Source organism: Terrapene carolina, unplaced genomic scaffold (genome assembly GCF_002925995.2).
Source record: "Terrapene carolina triunguis isolate 2854851 unplaced genomic scaffold, T_m_triunguis-2.0 Scaffold189, whole genome shotgun sequence".
Lineage (NCBI taxonomy): Eukaryota > Metazoa > Chordata > Testudines > Emydidae > Terrapene > Terrapene triunguis.
In genome coordinates, this window is record NW_020664540.1 from 2,574,086 (window position 1) to 2,593,518 (window position 19,433).

At 40.9% G+C, this 19,433-nt stretch overlaps 1 protein-coding gene across 1 annotated transcript in view; it reads left to right on the plus strand.

Annotated features, from left to right (window-relative positions):
* The window catches only part of KIF26A (kinesin family member 26A), a 131,448-nt gene that overhangs the window by 60,943 nt on the left and 51,072 nt on the right, over positions 1 to 19,433 (plus strand). Inside the window, exon 4 of the mRNA XM_024217175.3 lies at positions 5,266 to 5,432. Within this exon, the coding sequence (XP_024072943.2) occupies positions 5,266 to 5,432 (167 nt within the window). The remainder of the gene's footprint in view (positions 1 to 5,265; positions 5,433 to 19,433) is intronic.

Sequence of the window (19,433 nt, forward strand, 5' to 3'; positions counted from 1 at the left end):
AGGTGCCGCCCCTCTCCCTTGGCCGCCCCAAGAACCTGCTTGTTAAGCTGGTGCCTGGAGCTGGCCCTGTCGCTTGCTAATCCCTCCCCACTTGATTCTGGTTGCCTCCTGGCCTGCCCATTTAGACATCTCTTTGCTAGTTCTTTCCCCATCTATGTTGGATGGACTCATGCTCCTGGGTGCCCCATCTTCCACCTGCTTCAACAGACCTGCTGCAAAACCTTTACCTCTGCCTCAGTGGAACTGCCTGTTATGCCCTTAAACCAGCCTGCTCTCTGGTGTCGTGTAAAGAATTACAAGGACTTTTTTCAAACACATTAAAGAAGACAAGTAGCTGGAGTATGAGCCATCAATTTTGAATTAGTCTTTTTAAAACTCCTTATTGTAGTGATTGATATCTGGCTATTACTATGATTGGTACCCTATGAATACCTCAGATCGATAGAAACCCTCACAGCAGCTCCATCCCAACTCTCCTCTGCTGCTAACTGGGGTGAGAGATGGGGTGGGATTTGTAAGAATGTACAAGCACAACACTGAGAGGCTATGCAAGAATTGCTAGGGTGCCTCAGTTTCTTCACCTCTCCAGGCTCCCAGGTTCCTGATGCTCACCCCATACTCTCCTTAAGGCTCCCATCGCTGTCGTATTTCAGTCTTCTAATACAAAAAACAAAATGTATTGCCACTATTCGCAGCTCAAAAAATTTGACTTCCAACAGGAGTACCATGGCCAAAGAGCACTGTTTGTGACTCTGCTGTTTGCATGTCCTCATGACTGGCCCTGGGATCTAGCAGGTCTTGCACAGGCCAAGAGAGGTTCCCCACAGCGAGAGGGCAGGTTAGGTCAGGAGTCCCAACCTGGTTGCTCCAGCCACTGGCCAGCTTTCTCCCCTGCTACAGCACCTTCTAGAGATGCCTACAAAATCCCTGAATGGCAGCCAGTCCTGAAGTGTAAAACACATGGGGTAAGATTTTTCAAAAGTGTTGGCCTACTTCTGCTTTCATTGAAGTCAATGCGTGTGTGACTTATAGAGGGAGTGGAGTTAAATCCAGTGCTGAGCAGTTGTGGAAATCTCTCCCTTGGGGATTATTCAGTTTCCAAAGGGTTAAGGTTTTTATTTTTTTATAAAGAACCATTAATCTTGTGGAGCAGCAGCCTATGGCAGTTAAAATATTCAGTGCAGCCAGTAACACATTATAATGACAAGGTTGTGATTTCTGCACTTGATCATGAATGATTTATGAAAATTTAGTAAACAGCGAAGGCACAGTTCCCTTTCAGCAGCCTATTGAAGTCATCTCCTTGTGCAGACTTGTGTAGTTTAAAAAAAGGCCCCAACAATCAACAAACCTGCTCCCATTCCCCTGGAAAATGATATTTTCAAAATACATCCTTCAGAAGAGCACTGTGGATGAGGTAATGCTCACGATTTAAAAGCAGCCCCTCCTTTCATTATCTTGCTTTAATCCTTCAGGGCCCATAGTTGAAATTAGTCTGAAATTGTTATTTGTGACAAATTGCAGTGAATGGGAGGTTCCCCAAGTTTTTTGTTTTTAATTTTCCTACCTCAGGGCGAGTGACTCGGACCTGCTCGATTTCCTAATGCCTGAATTGGCATTCCTTGAATCAGCAGCACTTCTTTTCTCTGATGGCTGGCACTGGCAGAACTTACTTGTGCATCAGTCTACCTTTCCTCATGCTCGCTGTTTCTTTTCTGCTTTTCTCTCTTTCCTCTTTCATCTCTGGCTTCTCTCTCCTCCCACGCTCCATTTTTGCCTCTCTACTTGCTTATCAGAGAATGGCCTAGAGAATTTCTTTGCTAGCAGGACTGTAGACACCAAACACATTCCTGTTCCCTGCCTTCCCTAACCCTTCCTCCCCTCTTACCTCTCTCTGCCTCTTTCTCCCAATCATATTGCCACCATCCCTTTCTGTCCCTTCCCTCCCTCCCTCTTTGCTTCACACCTAGTTAGAAAACATTCTCTCTAAAAGGCTCCCTGGGCGGTTGTGAGTGTCCATCTTTGTTGGGAGCATTCCCTGCTGTGCGGATGCTGAGCCTGCCCCTGCATGAAGCACTCATTGCAATCAGTTCTGGTCTCCTGTGACCCATCAGCAGAGCCAAGGAATGGGAAGTCAATCCCTAATTAGAATCAGCCCTTCAGGAGCAGACCACTTCTCGTGCCAAACACTAGTAGTGCTTACTATTCTCTAACACTAATAAAGCACTTTTAGGGCCTGATCCAATGCCTGTTAATTTAGGTGGGAGTCTTTTCACAGATATCAACGGGCAGTGAATCTGGCCCTTAAGGTAACATTTTAAAAAGAGCCTAAGGCCCAAATTTCTAAAGGTATTTAGGCATTGTTGTGCTCAGCCTCACCATGTCTATCTGATTTAGGAGCCTGTTTCATTTTCAAAAGGGGTTTAGGCACTTAGGCTGGGATTTATACTCAAACTGACTTAGGGACTTAGGCTCCTAAGTCTAATTGAAAGTCAATGGAATTTAGGCTCCTAAGTCACTCAGGGTATGTCTATACTGCAGTTAAACACCTGCAGCTGGTCCATGTCAGCTGACTTGCGCTCGGGCTATGGGGCTGTAAAATTGCAGTGTAGACGTTCCGGCTTGGGCTGGAGCCTGAGCTCTGGGACTCTACAAGGGGGCATGCTCACTCAGGGTGGTGCAAACACTATTTGAAATGAATCCTAAGCTTTGAAGAACCGTTTTGTTTTTCTCTGTCAATATATGGCAAAACTGATGTTACCTCTGAGTTTAAGAATACTAATTGAGTAATTAAAGACTTAATGGAAAGGTATGGATTGTCTTTAAATACATTATTTCACTGATTAATTTATCGTGCATGCCTCGTTCTCATTTTTTTTTCCTTTCCGAGAATCAATGCACTCTCCTTTGAGTCCCACCTGTCGTTAGTTGGTTTAAATCTCTCTCTAAGAGCAAAGAGTAAAATCATTTCACTTACTAGGAAACTGCAGGCTAAATTTTTCAAAAGCGACCCTTTGGTCACTGCAACTTTTGTGTGCTGATCTGGAGATCCCTTGGGGGGACTGATGTTCAGAAAGTATTGAGCATCTACCCTCTGAAAATCAGGCCCCAGTAAGGCCTCTCAAGTTGGGGACTCAAAAAATTGAAGTGTCCAAAATCACTAGGCAGTTTTGGAAATTTAGGCCTGTGGATTTTGAGCTGGTGGGTATATATCTGCATTGTTGCCCATTATCTGTATAGGGCCACATGCTATAATAGCTTCAAAGAAGGAATGAGAAATCCACTTTCATTATATGCATACTAGACATAAAAATATCTCATTCAGCAATAGAACTGTATTAAATGAATAGCTGTTAAGAGATGCGACCTACTGTAAGACTAGAAATGTTGTGCAAAAAAAGGTTATCCAGTCAACAGATTCCACTGAGTCATCATAAATCTCTGTTATCTGTTGTCTTGAAATTCCATGAAGTATCATGTTAGTGGTGCAGATTTCACTTTTAGCTTTAGATTAAGAAGTGGCTGCGCAGAAAATCCAGTAGTTCATAAATCTTTGCTGCTTCTGTAATAATTTGTAACTTAAATGTACGATTCTCCTGCTAGCTACAAAACACTGTTGTGTAAACCCTAGTTCTATAGAACTCCATGAAGAAATTTCTGTGAAATTCAATGGGGACCAGGCTTTGGCCCTGTAATTATAATTTGTAGTAATAAAGGGTCTACATGGAGTTTATGGATTGCCTTCAGGCAGATTCTTTCTTGGACTCAAGTTTCCTAAATCAGTCTATAAAAATGTTTTCAGTGAATTGTTATGAGGAAAAGCATCAACTACTTAACAAACCCCTCCACCCAAACTCTGTAAGCGTTGGATCCTTAGACTTCAGTGGGAATAGCGGGTGCCCAGAACCTATCAAGATGGATTTAGCACTTTTGAAAATTGGGCCCTCAATGAAACTGCATGCAGCACTTCAGGTGTGAAGTGACTGACTGGAAAGGAGTTGCTTGACATCTGAAGAATTTTGCCCCTCCCACTCTGATGAGAGAAGCTCAGTTTGGATTTTTCAGAGTGTGATAAAGCTGAGGTGTTGAATGTAAGTGTGGACGCACTATCATGTCTGTGTAGCAGATAGTTCTAAAACTTGATCTGTGGTGGCCTAGAATTTAACATTTGGTGGCATCCCAGGGAGTATTTAATTGCATTTGTGCTGCATTACAAGGCTGTCTCCTTTTTCTGAATTTATTTTAGCTAATTAGTTGTAAATGTCAGAGTAGTATTTCAAATGACAGATACATCCTATATTATCATACATGAAGCAATTAACTCTTCTGACAAATATTTATTTTGGTGTCTTCTTTAATTAAGCCTTTTGTACTCTTGGACATACAGCGTGTTCTCCCCAAAAAGGACACTTTTCCAGCCCTGTGGTTGTGTATTTTTGCAGACTGCCATGGACATCACAACTAACTTAATGAAACTTGGCAATGGAAGAGTTAATAGGCCTACATGTCAGGATACTTGCATGACACTGTTTCAGAATTCAGATTTCTATGATATTTTGGGCAAAAACAAAAAACAAAACCCCAAACAAACCAAAAACTCCCTCAAACACCACTGATTTGGGACATTACACTGAAAATGATTAATCCCCAGGCACTCTTGTTCTTTGCACAGATACCATTTGCAGGAGACAGAAATGTAACATACTTGTGCTGCTGATGATGGAAAAACAGCAGAGCAGTGGCTTATATAGGTTTTTTTATTTAAAAAAATCGATGTTTTTACTTGTTTCTCGTGGCTGCTCATGTGGAAACAAGTTACAAATATGATTGTTTGTTTGTTTAGCTCCTTTTAAACAGATAGGTCTCATAGTTGATGTGCCACTGAGAAATAATTCCTGACAGTTATAACTGAACCAGATAAACAGTTCTGCCAGCCGCAAAATAACACTGTAAAACAAAAGGGTTCTGCTTATCGTTTTTCATTTCTTCATGCTTGTCAAACTGTTTAACTGTGCATTACCAGAACAAAGGGTCTCCATATTACTCTGCTTGTCTGCTGTGGTCTGGTTTTAACCTTCTCCACTGCAGGGCCCTCTATGGCATGCATGTCCACCTTTATTACTTTTTCCTTGCTGTCACTATGTTTTAAGCACAGGCTGCAAGGATGCGATTTAGAAGCACTACCTTAAAATTCAGGCTGTCATACATTTAATCTATGTTCATATGTATACATCCGCATATGTATCTTTTAAAATTTTTCTTCAGGCAGAAACGGCAACAGAGGGTGGACGGGAAGGTCCTAACGTTCACGTCGCCTCAGGGCAGAACAACTGTGACCAAACTGGAACAGGCGGCTCACTGACCTCGCAGAGTTTGGTCGCTCCTGCTGGGGCCTCTGCTGGTACTTCAGCTGCGGCTTCATTCTTCATAAGGTAGTGTTGATCTTTACAATTTATATAATTGCTAATGGATGTTACATGGTTATAAACTGAAGTTTCCACTATGAATAACAGTTCATGTTAGCGTATGGTGGCAATTGCTGAGAAGGGAGGTAACCATCCTCTCCGGACACTGGCCTTGCACCATTGCTGAGGTCATGTTTTTATTTCTGGAGACCTAGCAGGTATAGTTACATATAACAAATCCACCACATGATAGGCTTCCTTTGAGCAGGGGTTTTGCTGCTCTGTACTGGCAGAACAGAGAAGAGAAGCTTGAACATCATCTACCTCTATTATAATTTGTTTAGTCATCAATGTTTTGTGCACACACAATTGACATACATTTTCAGAACCCCCTCAAAAGAAGTACTAAAACTTTGTGGATTTTTAATGGGACTGAAGCCAAGGCTGTCTCTCTTTATGCCAATCCAGCTTTTGTACGAGTGCCTGAAGAACTGAGTTGTGTTATCCAAAATGCTGACATGGACAATAGTAAAATCAGACGTTGTTCTTGTTCATGCACATCCAGTAGCTGATCTAAGAATTGTTTTGGGGTAGTTCTCTGGCCTGTGCTATGCAGGGAGTCAAACTAGATGATCATATTGGTCCCTTCTGGCCTTAGAAACTATGTATCTACAAGATGGTATGTGTGTGTATAACCAAAGGAGCAAACCCTTCATTCCACATGCTCATATTGCTTATGAAAACGTTGTTCATAGTGGTACTATATTAACATGCATCCATGTTTGAGCTATTTTTCCCCCCCATCTACCCCAAAGGGTAAGTCTGTATTTTGACATTTGAGATTATTTGGGAAAAATGAAAACCACTTTTTATTTAGGTTGTTATACAGTAACACAGGGTTCTCAAACTTCATTGCACCGCAACCCCCTTCTGACAACAAAAATTACTACATGACCCTGGGAAGGGGGATTGAAGCATGGCAGTGGGGCCAAAGCCGAAGCTTGAGGGCTTCAGCCCTGGGCGGGGGGCTGTAACCTGAGCTCTGCAGCCCATGGCTGAAGCCAAAGCCTGAACTCTGCTACTTATGAAGCTTCAGCTTCATCCCTGGACGGCGGGGCTCGGACTTTGGCTTCAGCCCCAGTCCCCAGCATATCTAACGCCAGCCCTGGTGACCCCATTAAAACAGGGTTGCGACCCACTTTGGGGTCCCGACCCACAGTTTGAAAACTGCTGCAGTAATATAACATGCGCATGTGGATAGCATTTTTTCCCTTGTAAATGGTAACAAAAATAGGCTCTCAGGTGAAAAGCTTGAATTTCAAGGTATAGCCTCTAATAAATTGTTAGGACCAAGTGGCAGAGTTCTCACAGTAGGGGTCCATTATGAAAATGGTTACTGAACTATATTGGTGAAAATGCTGGTGCTATAATTGCTAATGTTGGTTAAATGGAAAACTATTGAGCAGATGGTAAATTCTAAAAAAAAAACCCACACAAAAAAACCAAAAAACCCTTTTAGGGACTCATCCGTGCTTTTCAATTTCTTTTCTATACGAAACTCAATTTGTAACATTCTGTTGGGAAAGTTCAGTGTGTTCAAATGTTCAAGTGTTCAAATAGTATTAAGAAATTTTCATGCTGGGAAAACTTGTTAATATAATGCATATAGAACATCCTTTCTTTTCTGCTTTCAATATCTTTTGGCCAGATTTTCTGATGTATTTGAGTTTAAATGAAGCCTTTGCTTCTTTCCAGGCCAACTTCTTGTGACATTACGCCGCATATTCTTCTTAGAAATATTGCTATGATATGAAAATGGCATAACTAAGATGTTTTATGGAAGATGGGTCATGTGAGATATCATTGGAAAGGTTATGATTTACTGGATGTGATTATCCTATTTGTACGCGTGTATCATTTCTGTATCTGAAGTTAGAAATATTGACTATATAACAATTACAACTGTGTTTTCACCTGGGGAATGCCCACCAGACAGTATGCAATCAGCCGGGAATGGGCCATTAGGGAGAACAATAGGACTTTGAAGATACTAATCTCCCTCCTTCCTGGGATGCTGCAGGGTCATGTGATCATGTCACCTGGTATTGGACACCATCCTGGACTTCTAGTGTTTTTCCATTAAGAGGGGGCGGGGGTCAAACTGGGAAACAAAGGATTCCCGCCATATTCAAATCCTATTTAAGGCTGGGGAGTGAGTTAATCTAGGTTCTTCTCCACTGCCTCCCCGCCCAAGAAGAAAGACTGCTGAAAACACCTGAAGAAACAAAGGAGCTAAACTGAGGGGAGCAGGGGTTGAGCCCAGGCGATCAAGGTCTAGCCTGTGAAAGGAATACCTGGAGATTTAAGCTGTAAACAGTGCAGTTTACCTTCAAGAAACTCTGCAACCTGCATAAAACAAAATTTAGGATGAGAATTTGCTACTATTAACCAATGAATTTAATTTATTAAGTTTTGGTTGCATGTTTTGTTTTATTTGCTCAGTAATCTGCTTTGTTCTGTTTGCTATCCCTTATGATCATTTAAAATCTACCTTTTGTAGTTAATAAACTTGTTTTTGGTTTATTCCAAAACCAGTTTGTGTAATTCATAACTGGGGTGGGGGACAGGGAGGGGAAAAGCTGTGAGGAAGGGAGCGGATTTCATGAGCCTACGCTGTATAGATCTCTATCCAGCACAAGACAATATAATTTTGGTTTTCCACCCCAAAGGAAGTGTGCACTTGAGTGCTGGGCAATCCCCGATCTGAGTCTTCCCACACACAGCTGATTTCTGTAAGCCTTTGGAGCTGGGTGTGTCCCTACCTGCATGTGTGCTAGAGGAGGCTTGAGAGCCTGGCACAACAGGACAGGGTGAGAGAGCCCAGGGTGGTGGAATGGGCGGGCTCACTGGGACCCCAGTACATCAGGTGGTACCCTGGAGTGGGCGGGCAACTTGTCACACTTCTCTTCTTCCATGATCCTATTTAAAGACAAATACTAGTCTGAATTTATGTCCTATTATGACTACAGATAATATGCTGCTCTACACACAAAATAACTGCATTAGGGTGTAATTCACACCTTTTGTTATGCAAATTCGGTGTGTGGGCACTCTTACTTTGATTTAGTTCAAGTTGCTTTGGATTTATTTCAGTGCAAGTTTGTATGTACACAGTCTTATGCAAGTACAATGTGATAACTTCACTGCAAACTCCAGAAGACAGGAAAGTAGGACTGTGAGGGAGAAAATTCTTATTCAGTCTCAGATATCTGAAATCATAGGGGGCGGGGGAAGTAACTGGCCAGATAAATTGCCTTTTCTTTAAGAGGGTTTTTTTTTAACCCTGGTTTCTTCTGTAATGATTTTTATGGGCATGATGCAAAATATGTTGAAGTCAATGGAAAAACTTCCATTGACCTCATTGGGTTTTGGATCAAGCTCTAAATGCTTTCTATGAATCCATCTTTGTTTCCACTGAATCAAAATTTTACAGATTTAGCACTTAAATTCTGGCTAAAACATTTGAAAATCTATTAGTCATGGTGCGTGTTCCCTATCATTATTCCTTAGGAAAATGTCTTCTGTTCAATTGTTAACTAAATAACAGAGCTAGTTGAAATATTTTTGCAGAATTTTCTTTTGTAATGACTTTTATCAAAAATGAAACTTCTTGAAAAATTATCAGTTATCAAAATTTGCTGTGAGGTTTTATTGAAATTATTTTAGAACTTTTTCATATACAAAAACTTTCATTCTCTTACTGATAACCAGGTTTTCAGCAAACAAAAATGTTTAAAAACAACTTGAAATATGATTTTTATAAAAATGTAGGCTAAAATATTGCAGAAAATTTCCCCCCAAATGGAAAATGGTTTAATTTCAAACCTGTGAATCAGAAACAACTTCAGAAGCAGGTACTGATTCCCAGGGCCGCCTCTTCCTTACAGCACTCCTTGGTCCCAGAACTGGGTAGCCTTTTGGAGGTTAGGACTCATGCAGCACCAGCCTCAAATCACCCAGCCATGTATTGTTTAGGAAAGTAAGCCAGGCAGAGATTGAAGCTGGCCTGAGCACCTGCAGAAGCAGCTTAATCAGCGACTACTGGCTATTGATGTTATTGGAGTATTTTTTATACTTTTGGTCAGACACCTGGTGCTGATTGGCTGTTTGCTCTAACCTCCACCCACCTCCTCCCTCAGTCTTTTCGCCTCATTCTATACTTGCCTTTCATACCCTCCAGCTTCCTCCCCTATTCCCTTTACTCCCTTTTATGTCCCCTCTCCCTTCTGTTGTCTTTGTGTTTAGCTAATCCCCCTCTCAACTAAACACCATTCTCCCCTCAATAAAACAGAGAGGAATAATGGCACCAACATGTTGTTTGCTGCCATCGCATTGTTCACTCTGCTTGTATGTTCTGCTTTCCCCTACCTTGTCTGTCTTGCCTATTTAGATTGTAAGCATTTTAGGGCAGGGACTGTCTACTACCCTGTGTTTGTATGGTGCCTCATGCAACGGGGCCCTGTTCATGGTTGGTTCCTAGAAACAACTGTAATAAATATGATTATTAATAATAATTTGTGGGTTTGTGCAATATCGTTTTCCTTCTTTTTGACCAGCTCTCCTGACAGTTGGAATTTTTCAGTCGAGTCCTTTTTGTTTAGTTTTGGGAGAAGACCCTTTCTCTTAGTCATAGAAATAAAGTAGATCAATAAAAGTATGCCTGGAAGCTAAATTTTAGCATATTGCAGATGTAGTTTAAATTACTTTGGAACACAATAAAGCCTCAAATAATGAGCCTACCTTTACTGAGGTGAGTAGTACCATTCACTTTAATGGGATTTCTCACACGAATAAATATTTCCAGGATCAGGCTCAGTATTATTGTTCTTAGGGAAACAACATTTACCTCAGGAAGGCCAACTAGAGGTATGCAGGCATGTTTGGGCAGTGTCTGGTTGGTTCATGGATTTACAGCCCGCTCCAACCTTCTGGCATCTCTGCTGACATTAACATCTGCATCTTTGCTGAGTGTTGCTCTCTCCCCTTTTTTTTCTTTGCCTTTGGGGGGGGGGGGGGGGGGGGGGGGGGGAGGCATCTGTACTGTGTTTATTTGCTTATGTTTGTTCCTTACCCAAAATTGTAAGCCTATATTTGTAAGTTCACAATTAGTTGCTCTGAAGATAGTAAACAGGAGAACATGGCTTCAGGTGGGGAAAAATAATTAAGTTCTGTAGCAAAATATTTTTCTGGGTATACAATATATGCATGATTCCAAATGAAGATAATTTAAGTAGCCCTTGTACAGAATGCATTTATTTGGTTAATACATATGCAATCTGAATCTGCATATTGAGTAAAGAGCTCTTTTTCATTTTACCTGTTTGCTCAACTTCAAGCTTAATTATGTGTTTTGCTTTTTATTTATTTTGATATTTTATTCATCAGCTTGAAATGCAAAAGTCTCTGAAGTGGAAGTGCTCAGCATCCAAAATCAAAACCAAATATTAAAAATAGTGGATGCAAGTGTGTCAGCAGACTGTCTGTTTTAATCTTCCCTCGTCCCTTGCTGCATTACCAGAAAAACGTTTTGACCAATATTGGACTCTGTCACATTCAGACCTGAAGAAGAGCTCTGTGTAAGCTCGAAAGCTTGTCTCTCACACCAATAGAAGCTAGTCCAAAAAAGATATTACCTCACCCACCTTGTCTTTCTAATATAAACAAACTGTCTGAACTTGCAGTCTGTAATCAATGGGAGTGTTACCCGAGTAAGGACCACAAGGTTTGGCAGAAATAACAGATCTCCAGCAGGGAACTGGCGGAGCAAGAAGGCTTTCCTTTAATAAAATAAAATAAAATAAAAAGTACAGATACAGAGCCAACTTCTGTTCTCACTTCAGAGAAGAGGCTCCTGGTATAAGAGGAGTAGAATTTTGTCCCATATTGATCAGATTTAAGAAAAGTACAGTGGAGCAGATCTGAAGTCTAGTATTTGTAGAACTGTCATGGAATTGAACTCTGCCTAGCTTTAGCAGTTTGAATTTTATAACCATTGCCTGGCTTCTTCTCCCCTCCCTCCCCCCCAAGAAAGTGATATGAAGAGCTTTGTTCTTACCAAATGAAACTCTTTATAGTTACAGTACCACTAAGTGGGCCCAGTTCTGCTGTCGCTGCGGTCAGGGCACTTGTTTCTTGTGGGGGTACCATATAAGGCTGTTATAAGATGTAAAACTTTTGTTGACTGAACACCTCAGAGAGAGGGAGCACTGTAATTTCCAAGAGCACGAAGGAAAAAGGGAGAGGAGGAGGAGGTTAGGAATGAGAGTGCACGGGGGGGGAGAGGTTAATTGCCTAGTTACCAAAAGGGAAAACACCACTCCCCTGAGAGAGAAAAATCAAGCCCCCTAAAAACTGAAGCAATCACCATTAATCTGTGACTTCGGCCTGTTTGTGACTTGTGACAGTTGTGGTGGTGATGCCTGTGTTTCTCGGTAGGAATTCTACTCAATGAAGCCATCTGTGGCTGGCCTTGACACAGAAAGACAAGACTGAAGTAAGATTTGAGCACTGGCAGGATGTTTACTGAAGAATCAGAGGGATTTAAAATCTTAGTGTAAGAAGCTGGATCACATGATGGGAGGAGGAACAACAATATATTAAGTAACCCTTCCTAAATCTTTATCTTAGTAGATTTTGGAATAGCCCTTCTTCTTTTCTTCCTCCCAAATTAGCTTATGAGAGGTGTTCTTTCTTGCATAATATATGTCTCTTACACTGCTAAGAGCTTTTGCAAGATGCTTGTATATGTGCCAATTAATCATGTTTGCATTTGCAAAATGACTTCCATTGAAAGTAGGATAATTAACTATCGTTGCAACGTCTTAACACCCATACTACCATTTTTGTTTTATCAAATATCTTTTTAATTACTGTGTTTACTTGGGTTACTGAATCAATTCATAGTGAGATAGGGTAAAATTCTAGGCTCCCAAATAATTTAGGCACTTTTTGAAAGTTTTGCCAATAGGGCCCAATTCACCAATATATTCTAATTTTATTCTGGGGTAACTCCATTTAAGTTAATAAAAATGGAGTAAGACAGCACTGAATCAGACTCATTATTTTTCTGTTGCCTACCTACTCTTGAGTGTGCAAGAAATCTCTTTATTTATATGCATAGTGTTTTTTGCTATTTACTAGGAAAATTCTATTCATCAGTCCATTTGCTTATCAAGGTCATAAAATATCTAGACAGTGAATAGTATGCATTATATTTAGAAACTTAGTAGGCTTTTTGTAGATTCAGGATACTCAATCATATTTTAATTCATGTGAGTCGTGGATTAAAGAATCTAATTATTCACTAATGAGCAGTAATGGTACATATCAACTAAGGGTCACTATCCTATTACAGGCACCTGATGGTTCACTGATAACCATTTGGTCGTTAGATTGACCATAAAATACAGTCAATAATTGAGGTTACTCATAGAGCAGACACCTTATCAGCGTTAGGCATGGTGGGACAGCTTGTCAGTACTCAGTATACTGATTGTGCTGTGACTGAGCATATGATTAGGGTATTGAAGCAGTGTGTATCTAATGAAACTTCAGGAAAGGCATAGCAATATTACCACAACCGCTAAATGACTAATGTGTTATTGTTCCAAGCCTCAGATGCTTCAATTAGTTCCAATAAACTGTATCTTGAATATTTATTTTAATGTGATCTAGTGTAGCGGTAGGCTCAGGACTTCAAAAATTGTGTGTACAGGCTGTCATTACACTAGTCTAAATTTGGAATCTTTTGGGGACAGATACAATGGATATGAAATCTGTATGGCTTTGAATGAAAATCTAATGGAAGGAATAAAGGCTATCATGCCAGTTCCACATTTTGCAGTTTATTTTTGCATTTTTCTATTTAAAATACTTTCCGAAAAAATCAGGCACCACCTATTGCATAAGATAAAGCTATCTGTGGCAAAATTTTATAGCCATGTATTCTGCTCTTAGATTCATCCATGCAGCTCCCATAGATTTGCACATGTGGATCTGAAGTCAGAATTTTTTTCTTAGTATATTGTGCCATATGAACAGTCAAAATGTTCTAATTCATGAAGCCTTCTAGGGAGACTTCATACTGTATCACAATGCTTTATACTGTCTATGAGAAATCAGACCTAAGACCCATTTTTTTTTTTTACTATTCTATTTTTTCCATGACAATGCCTTAACTTTCATAAATTATTTAATACAGCGAAGGATGCAAACTGCCTTTTGTCTTTCTGAACTGCTATTCAAGCTTCTATGATGTGACCTTGGAAAGTAACCATAGAAACGTGTTAAAAGCATCAACCTAAAATCTGTAGTTCACTATGACAGTAATGCAGATTCCATGAAAGAAGATTATGATGTATTAAGAATACTAGTGGCAAATATCACCTCTAACCTGTTAAACCTGATTATTCCAGGACTATCAGTACTTTCAGCTTTTTAAAGTTGCTATATTAAAAAACTGTAGCTAAATCATTCCAATTTGTCAATCTAACTTGCAGTCCTACTAGACACAAGCATTATTTTTCTCCTGAGTTCATAATATAGTTCACCAGTTCTCTATATTTAATAGCTGTAAACTTTTACTCTCTACCTGGCTGGGGTTGACTGGTATCATAGCTTTGTGCAGAGTTGGTATAATTTAAATCTTCTTGGCAGATAAAGTGGATAACTGGGTCAAGATTTATGTAGCTCACTAGTAGGTAAAGGGAATTTTTGACTAATCAGATATTGAGTTAGACCTTTTAGTGCAGGCTTGCTGTGGTGAAGGCTAGTTCGTAAGTCTGAAACAAAAGTCTAGGGTAGTCCTTGATATTGTGAAGAATAACCGCAATGAAAGTCCAGCTGAATGAGGGGGAGAATGAAGCTAAGTCACTTATTATTAACTTCCTTATTAAGCACAATCCACACCCAAAAAATGCTAAGCTTTCTCTTGGTATGATAGAAAAAAATAAAAATTGAATTAATTAGCTTGAAAAGCCCAGTACCAGCACATCCCAATTAAAGCTACCCTACTGATAAATATATCCCTATCCCCATGTATATTTCATCTTCAGATTGCCATTTAATAGCAATAATGAGCTAGGTACAGGGCCATTCCTGGGGAGCAGTGACTGACTAGTATTAATGGTCCTTGATTACTACTTGGAACATTAACCCTTCCTCTTTAATCCCCCCGCAATGCCCGGTCTCTATTGTTGCTGTTTAATTTTTGTTTGGAAGGGCATCTTCTTCCTTAAGTTTAATAAACCACAACATTTACACCTGCCTGGAAACTGTAGCACATGCACCCATTTGGCTCTCTGTGTGTATTTTAAGCCACATCCCTGTGGTGCTTAGCAGTGTTATGCCATTGTGGAGAAGTGACAATAGGAAGAGCAGGGACTACAGAATTGTACAATATCTTATAACATTTTAGGGCAATTTATGAGTTCCTATTTGCTATGGCAGCATAATACTGACTGTAAATAAGAGCAACAATGGATGTGTTAGTTGCATCCAATTTCGTGTTAACACACGAGGGGGATTCTGTGACAAATGTTAACTAGAAAGTCATGTTTGAATCAAGCAGGCTTTGCTCTTTAAGGCAGAAATGACTCAGAACACCAGACCAAAGAGGTAGGGAAGATCAGAACGTCTAATAGCACTAATATAGCACCATACATTTACACAGTGCTGTATAAATAGAGTAAGCCAGGTTTCCTGCTGTGAAGAGCTTGCAGTCTGAGTTTAACAAGGCAAACAAAGACAATACACAGAACAATAGTTCAGGAAAGGGAGAGTGTAGAGGAGTTGTAGCAGTCAGGAGGAGAGTTAAGGTAGATTCCAAGGCATCAACACACTGGAGCTGAGACAAGGAGAGCAGCAGAAAAGTCAGAGAGGTTAATGGACTGGAGATCAGAAAAGGACAGAGTGATTAGACAGGGGAGGGGAGAATATGCAATGCTGGTAGAGAGCAAATGGTGATCAGAGAGGGGGACTTTAGAGAGACTAGAAAGAGAACAATCAAGAGAGTGACTGTCATGGAGAATGGGGGAATCAGTCCTCAGCTGCAAATCCGGGTTAACAAGAGGCATATAGAGCCAGAGGGATTAGAAGGGTCATCAGCATAGAAAATGAAGTCAGTGAGGATGAGGGAAGGGGATCATGGCAAGAGTCAGGGAGAGAGCATGCCAGGCATCCAAATCAGGGAAATAGGAAGGAAGAGAAGTTAGGATGGAGATGGGAAGAGGGGTAGCTAGGCAGAAGGCCTGGACCACAAACGAGAAGAAGTGGGATGGTGTGACGTTGTGCAGTCTATATGGTTTTATAAAAATATAAGTGAATGTAATGTAATTGGGATATGCTTCATGCAAAAGGTCTCTTGTAAGGTATCATTACAAAGCTCATAATCTACTGAGTGTGATCATCCTATTTGTAGAAATGTACCACTCTTGTATCTAAAACTAGAAATATAAAACATAACTCTGAGGGCCTATTGTAATTATGTAAAGTGTGGGCCATTAATGATGGTTTGGAATCTTGATGACTCCCATTAACAAGGACCATTGTCTGCAGATGACTGTGTTTACCTGTGAGTCTTCCTGTATATGTGTGTGCTGGCAAGTGAGTAATGAAGTCTTGCAGTGACATGTGATCATGTCACCTGAACTGGAATCCATCTTTAACCTGGTGCTTTTCCAGTGAGGGGGGGTGAAAACCCAGAGGGACAAAGAGTTCCCGCCTTATGCAAAAGATATATAAAGGGGTGGAAGAGAACAGAGGGAGGGAGGAGCCATCATGGAGAATCCCCTAGCTAACACCTAAGCTGGAACAAGAGCTGTACCAGGGGAAAGAATTGTGCCCAGGCCTGGAAGGTGTCCAGTCTGAGAAAAACTTACTGAAGCATCTCTGAGGGTGAGATTATCTGTATTTAGTTTGATTAGGCATAGATTTGCGCATTTTATTTTATTTTGCTTGTGACTTACTTTGTTCTGTCTGTTACTACTTGGAACCACTTAAATCCTACTGTCTGTATTTAATAAAATCACTTTTTATTTAGTAATTTACTCAGAGTATGTATTAATACCTGGGGGGAGCAAACAACTGTGCATATCTCTCTATCAGTGTTATAGAGGGCGAACAATTTATGAGTTTACTCTGCATAAGCTTTATGCAGGGTAAAACGGATTTATCTGGGTTTAGACCCCATTGGGAGTTGGGCATCTGAGTGCTAAAGACAAGCACACTCCTGTGAGCTGTTTTTGGGTAAACTTGCAGCTTTGGGACAAGTGATTCAGACCCTGGGTCTGTGCTGAAGGGGACTAGAGTGTCTAATTCAGCAAGACAGGGTGCTGGAGTCCTGAGCTGGCAGGGAAAACAGAAGCAGGGGTAGTCTTGGCACATCAGGTGGCAGCTCCCAAGGGGGTTTCTGTGATCCAACCCGTCACAGATGGGAAGGAGGGACAGGCTGGAAATGGGAAAACAGAGAGAAAGAGGAGGCCAGTACAGCGAGAGAAGGACAGGGCAGTCAAAGAAATGGAAGCAGCAGAGGCTACGTTGGAGGGAAAGAGCCAAGGTTTTGGTGAGGGCAAGTAGGAGGAGGTGACCAGATTCTCAAAACAAAAAAATGGGGCATCTTTCACACTGGGGCTGGGTGAGAGAAGAAGGGGCATATGGATAGGAACAGGCACCACTTCTGGTGGTGATGCAGGTGCCACCTATCTGTCCCTCATTTTTTGGTGACTGGGTGGGGGGGCCCTCGGTGTCTCTGGCCTGGATACATTATTATGTCTGTGCCCCCCGGGTGATATGACTGGGTGGGGGAATGGTTTCTCAGACTCTCCCACCGTGCCCCCAACTGGGAGGGAAGAGTCAGAGGGAGTTGCTGATTATAAAATGAGACACTTAGCTGTCCTGTTGTAAGGCTCCAAATTTCTGGGATTGACTGTTGACCAGTCTTGTCCTGGGGTTGGGGGTGGGGGGAAGAAATGAGACATTGGGTCACTTCAATCATTCATAGGGATGGAGTAGGGACTCCAAAGGGAGCAGGAGGCAGAAAGGGAAAGGGCAGAAGAAGAACCAGGCTGGTAAATATTAGAGTCATTATACCTGGTAAAATACTTTAAAAATAATTTGCAAAGTGTACAGCTCACCCCTCCAGGCTGGATGTGCTCGCTGCACACTTGCTAGTAGCTCCTAGTAACAACAAATGTCCTGTGGCTTTTTATTCAGTTTTGTGACACAATAAATACAGAATTAGTACTCAACAAAACACATCCAGCCTCTACAGCTATCTAGTTACCTTACAGATCCTTGTACCTTGAGGCTAATCCCTCAGGAGATGAGGACTGACTTTCATCAGCCACTAAACACAGAGCAGCCTAGCTAAACAAAAATGAGATTCTGGAGCATAGGATGCAGCCTCCGGGGCTTGCTGAGCTGGTGCAGCCTAACGCCTATTATCTACAGGAGCTGTTGCTGGCATTGCTACTGGGTATACATTTTGAACCACTTGTGATCTGTGGGAGAGCTAGATAAAATCAGTTGAAACCAAATGTCTCATAAATATGTGGAAGGGGAAAATCCAGTATCAGAACTCCACGAATTTGAACTTCCAGGGAATGACAGAACGGGCCAGAACAGGGTGGGTGTAGTGGAGTCAGTGGAAGGGATTAGCAGTGTTGCAGAGAGGGTGGCGAGTATGGCTTTTTAACTGGGCAGAGCCTGATATATTCATGAGGAATCTTGAGTCCCATCCTGTGGATATTTGCCCTTATTCGCTTTCTGTTCCCTTAACACTAGATTTATTTATCTATCTAAGTATATTTTCCTTTCCCTCTGTTCCCATATTTCTCCCCTTCCTAACTTCTTTCTTTTTCCCTTTTTTTTCTGCATTTTTGGTCTTTCCAATCTGCCTTTGCTTTTTTTATTGTGTTGGTTTTTTAACTCCCAAACTTCAGCCCCCATTTTGTTTCCTATATTTAGGTTTCCCCAGCCTTGGATCAGCAGCAGTGGCAGCTGCACTGATGATTTTGCTTCAGTATGGATGAAGCATTCCATAGGTAAAATGATAATCGTGACTTTCCAGCTGGGCTGTAATCTGACAGTTTGCACCTGTTTCTTTTAACTTTATTGGTGACTTTTACATTCTTATATGCAGTTATATATTTTAATGCTATTGTAATGCTTCATTATAACTGACAGACTCGACAGTCATCATGATAAAAGCTGCCTGATGCTTACTTGAATATTTGATTCTCATTGTTGAGCTGTAGAATGCATTACTGGATAGTTTATCATGTACACTGCAATCTTCAAGGCAGACTTTTAAGTAACGTGGATTGTATTCTAGACCGCTTTGCCCTTGTTAATGTTTTCAAAAAGAATGCAGTGTATTTTTTCAAATATCTTTATTTACAACATAGTTGATAGACATCACATATAAGTGGCAATGTAACCTTACCCAAAAGGAATACTCCAGCGGTATCATTTCAGTGCTGTTTACTTGATATGCGAACTGTTTGTCCTACAGAATTCTCTTAACTTCAGTGGGAATTCTGTACAGGGAACATCCCTGAATTTTTGGGCCCTACAGTTCCCGCCTGTGTTTATCTAAAGCTGTGAGGAAGTCTAAGACAAACTCATTGGAGGGAAACAACAAAATGAAAGTTCTTGTGAAAGCAACTTGTGTAGCATGAAATGAACCCAGTTTCAATGCTATTAATGAATCTAGCTACAAGGAGAACATGCAGTGTCTTTTTAGAAGATTTTCCTTGTGAAAGGAATTGGTGAATTCTTTTACAGTTCAGTAGTGGCCCATACTGCAGAAGCAAATAAATCTCTTTAACCGGTTAAGTGCTTTTTCAGTGTGAATGTTATCTGTCTTTGCTGGAATTTGAACCTAGGATCCTTGGATCCAAAAAGCTTCAATGCCTCTCAGCCATAATAATAAAGATACACACTTCACAGGGCTATATATAATCACAAGAG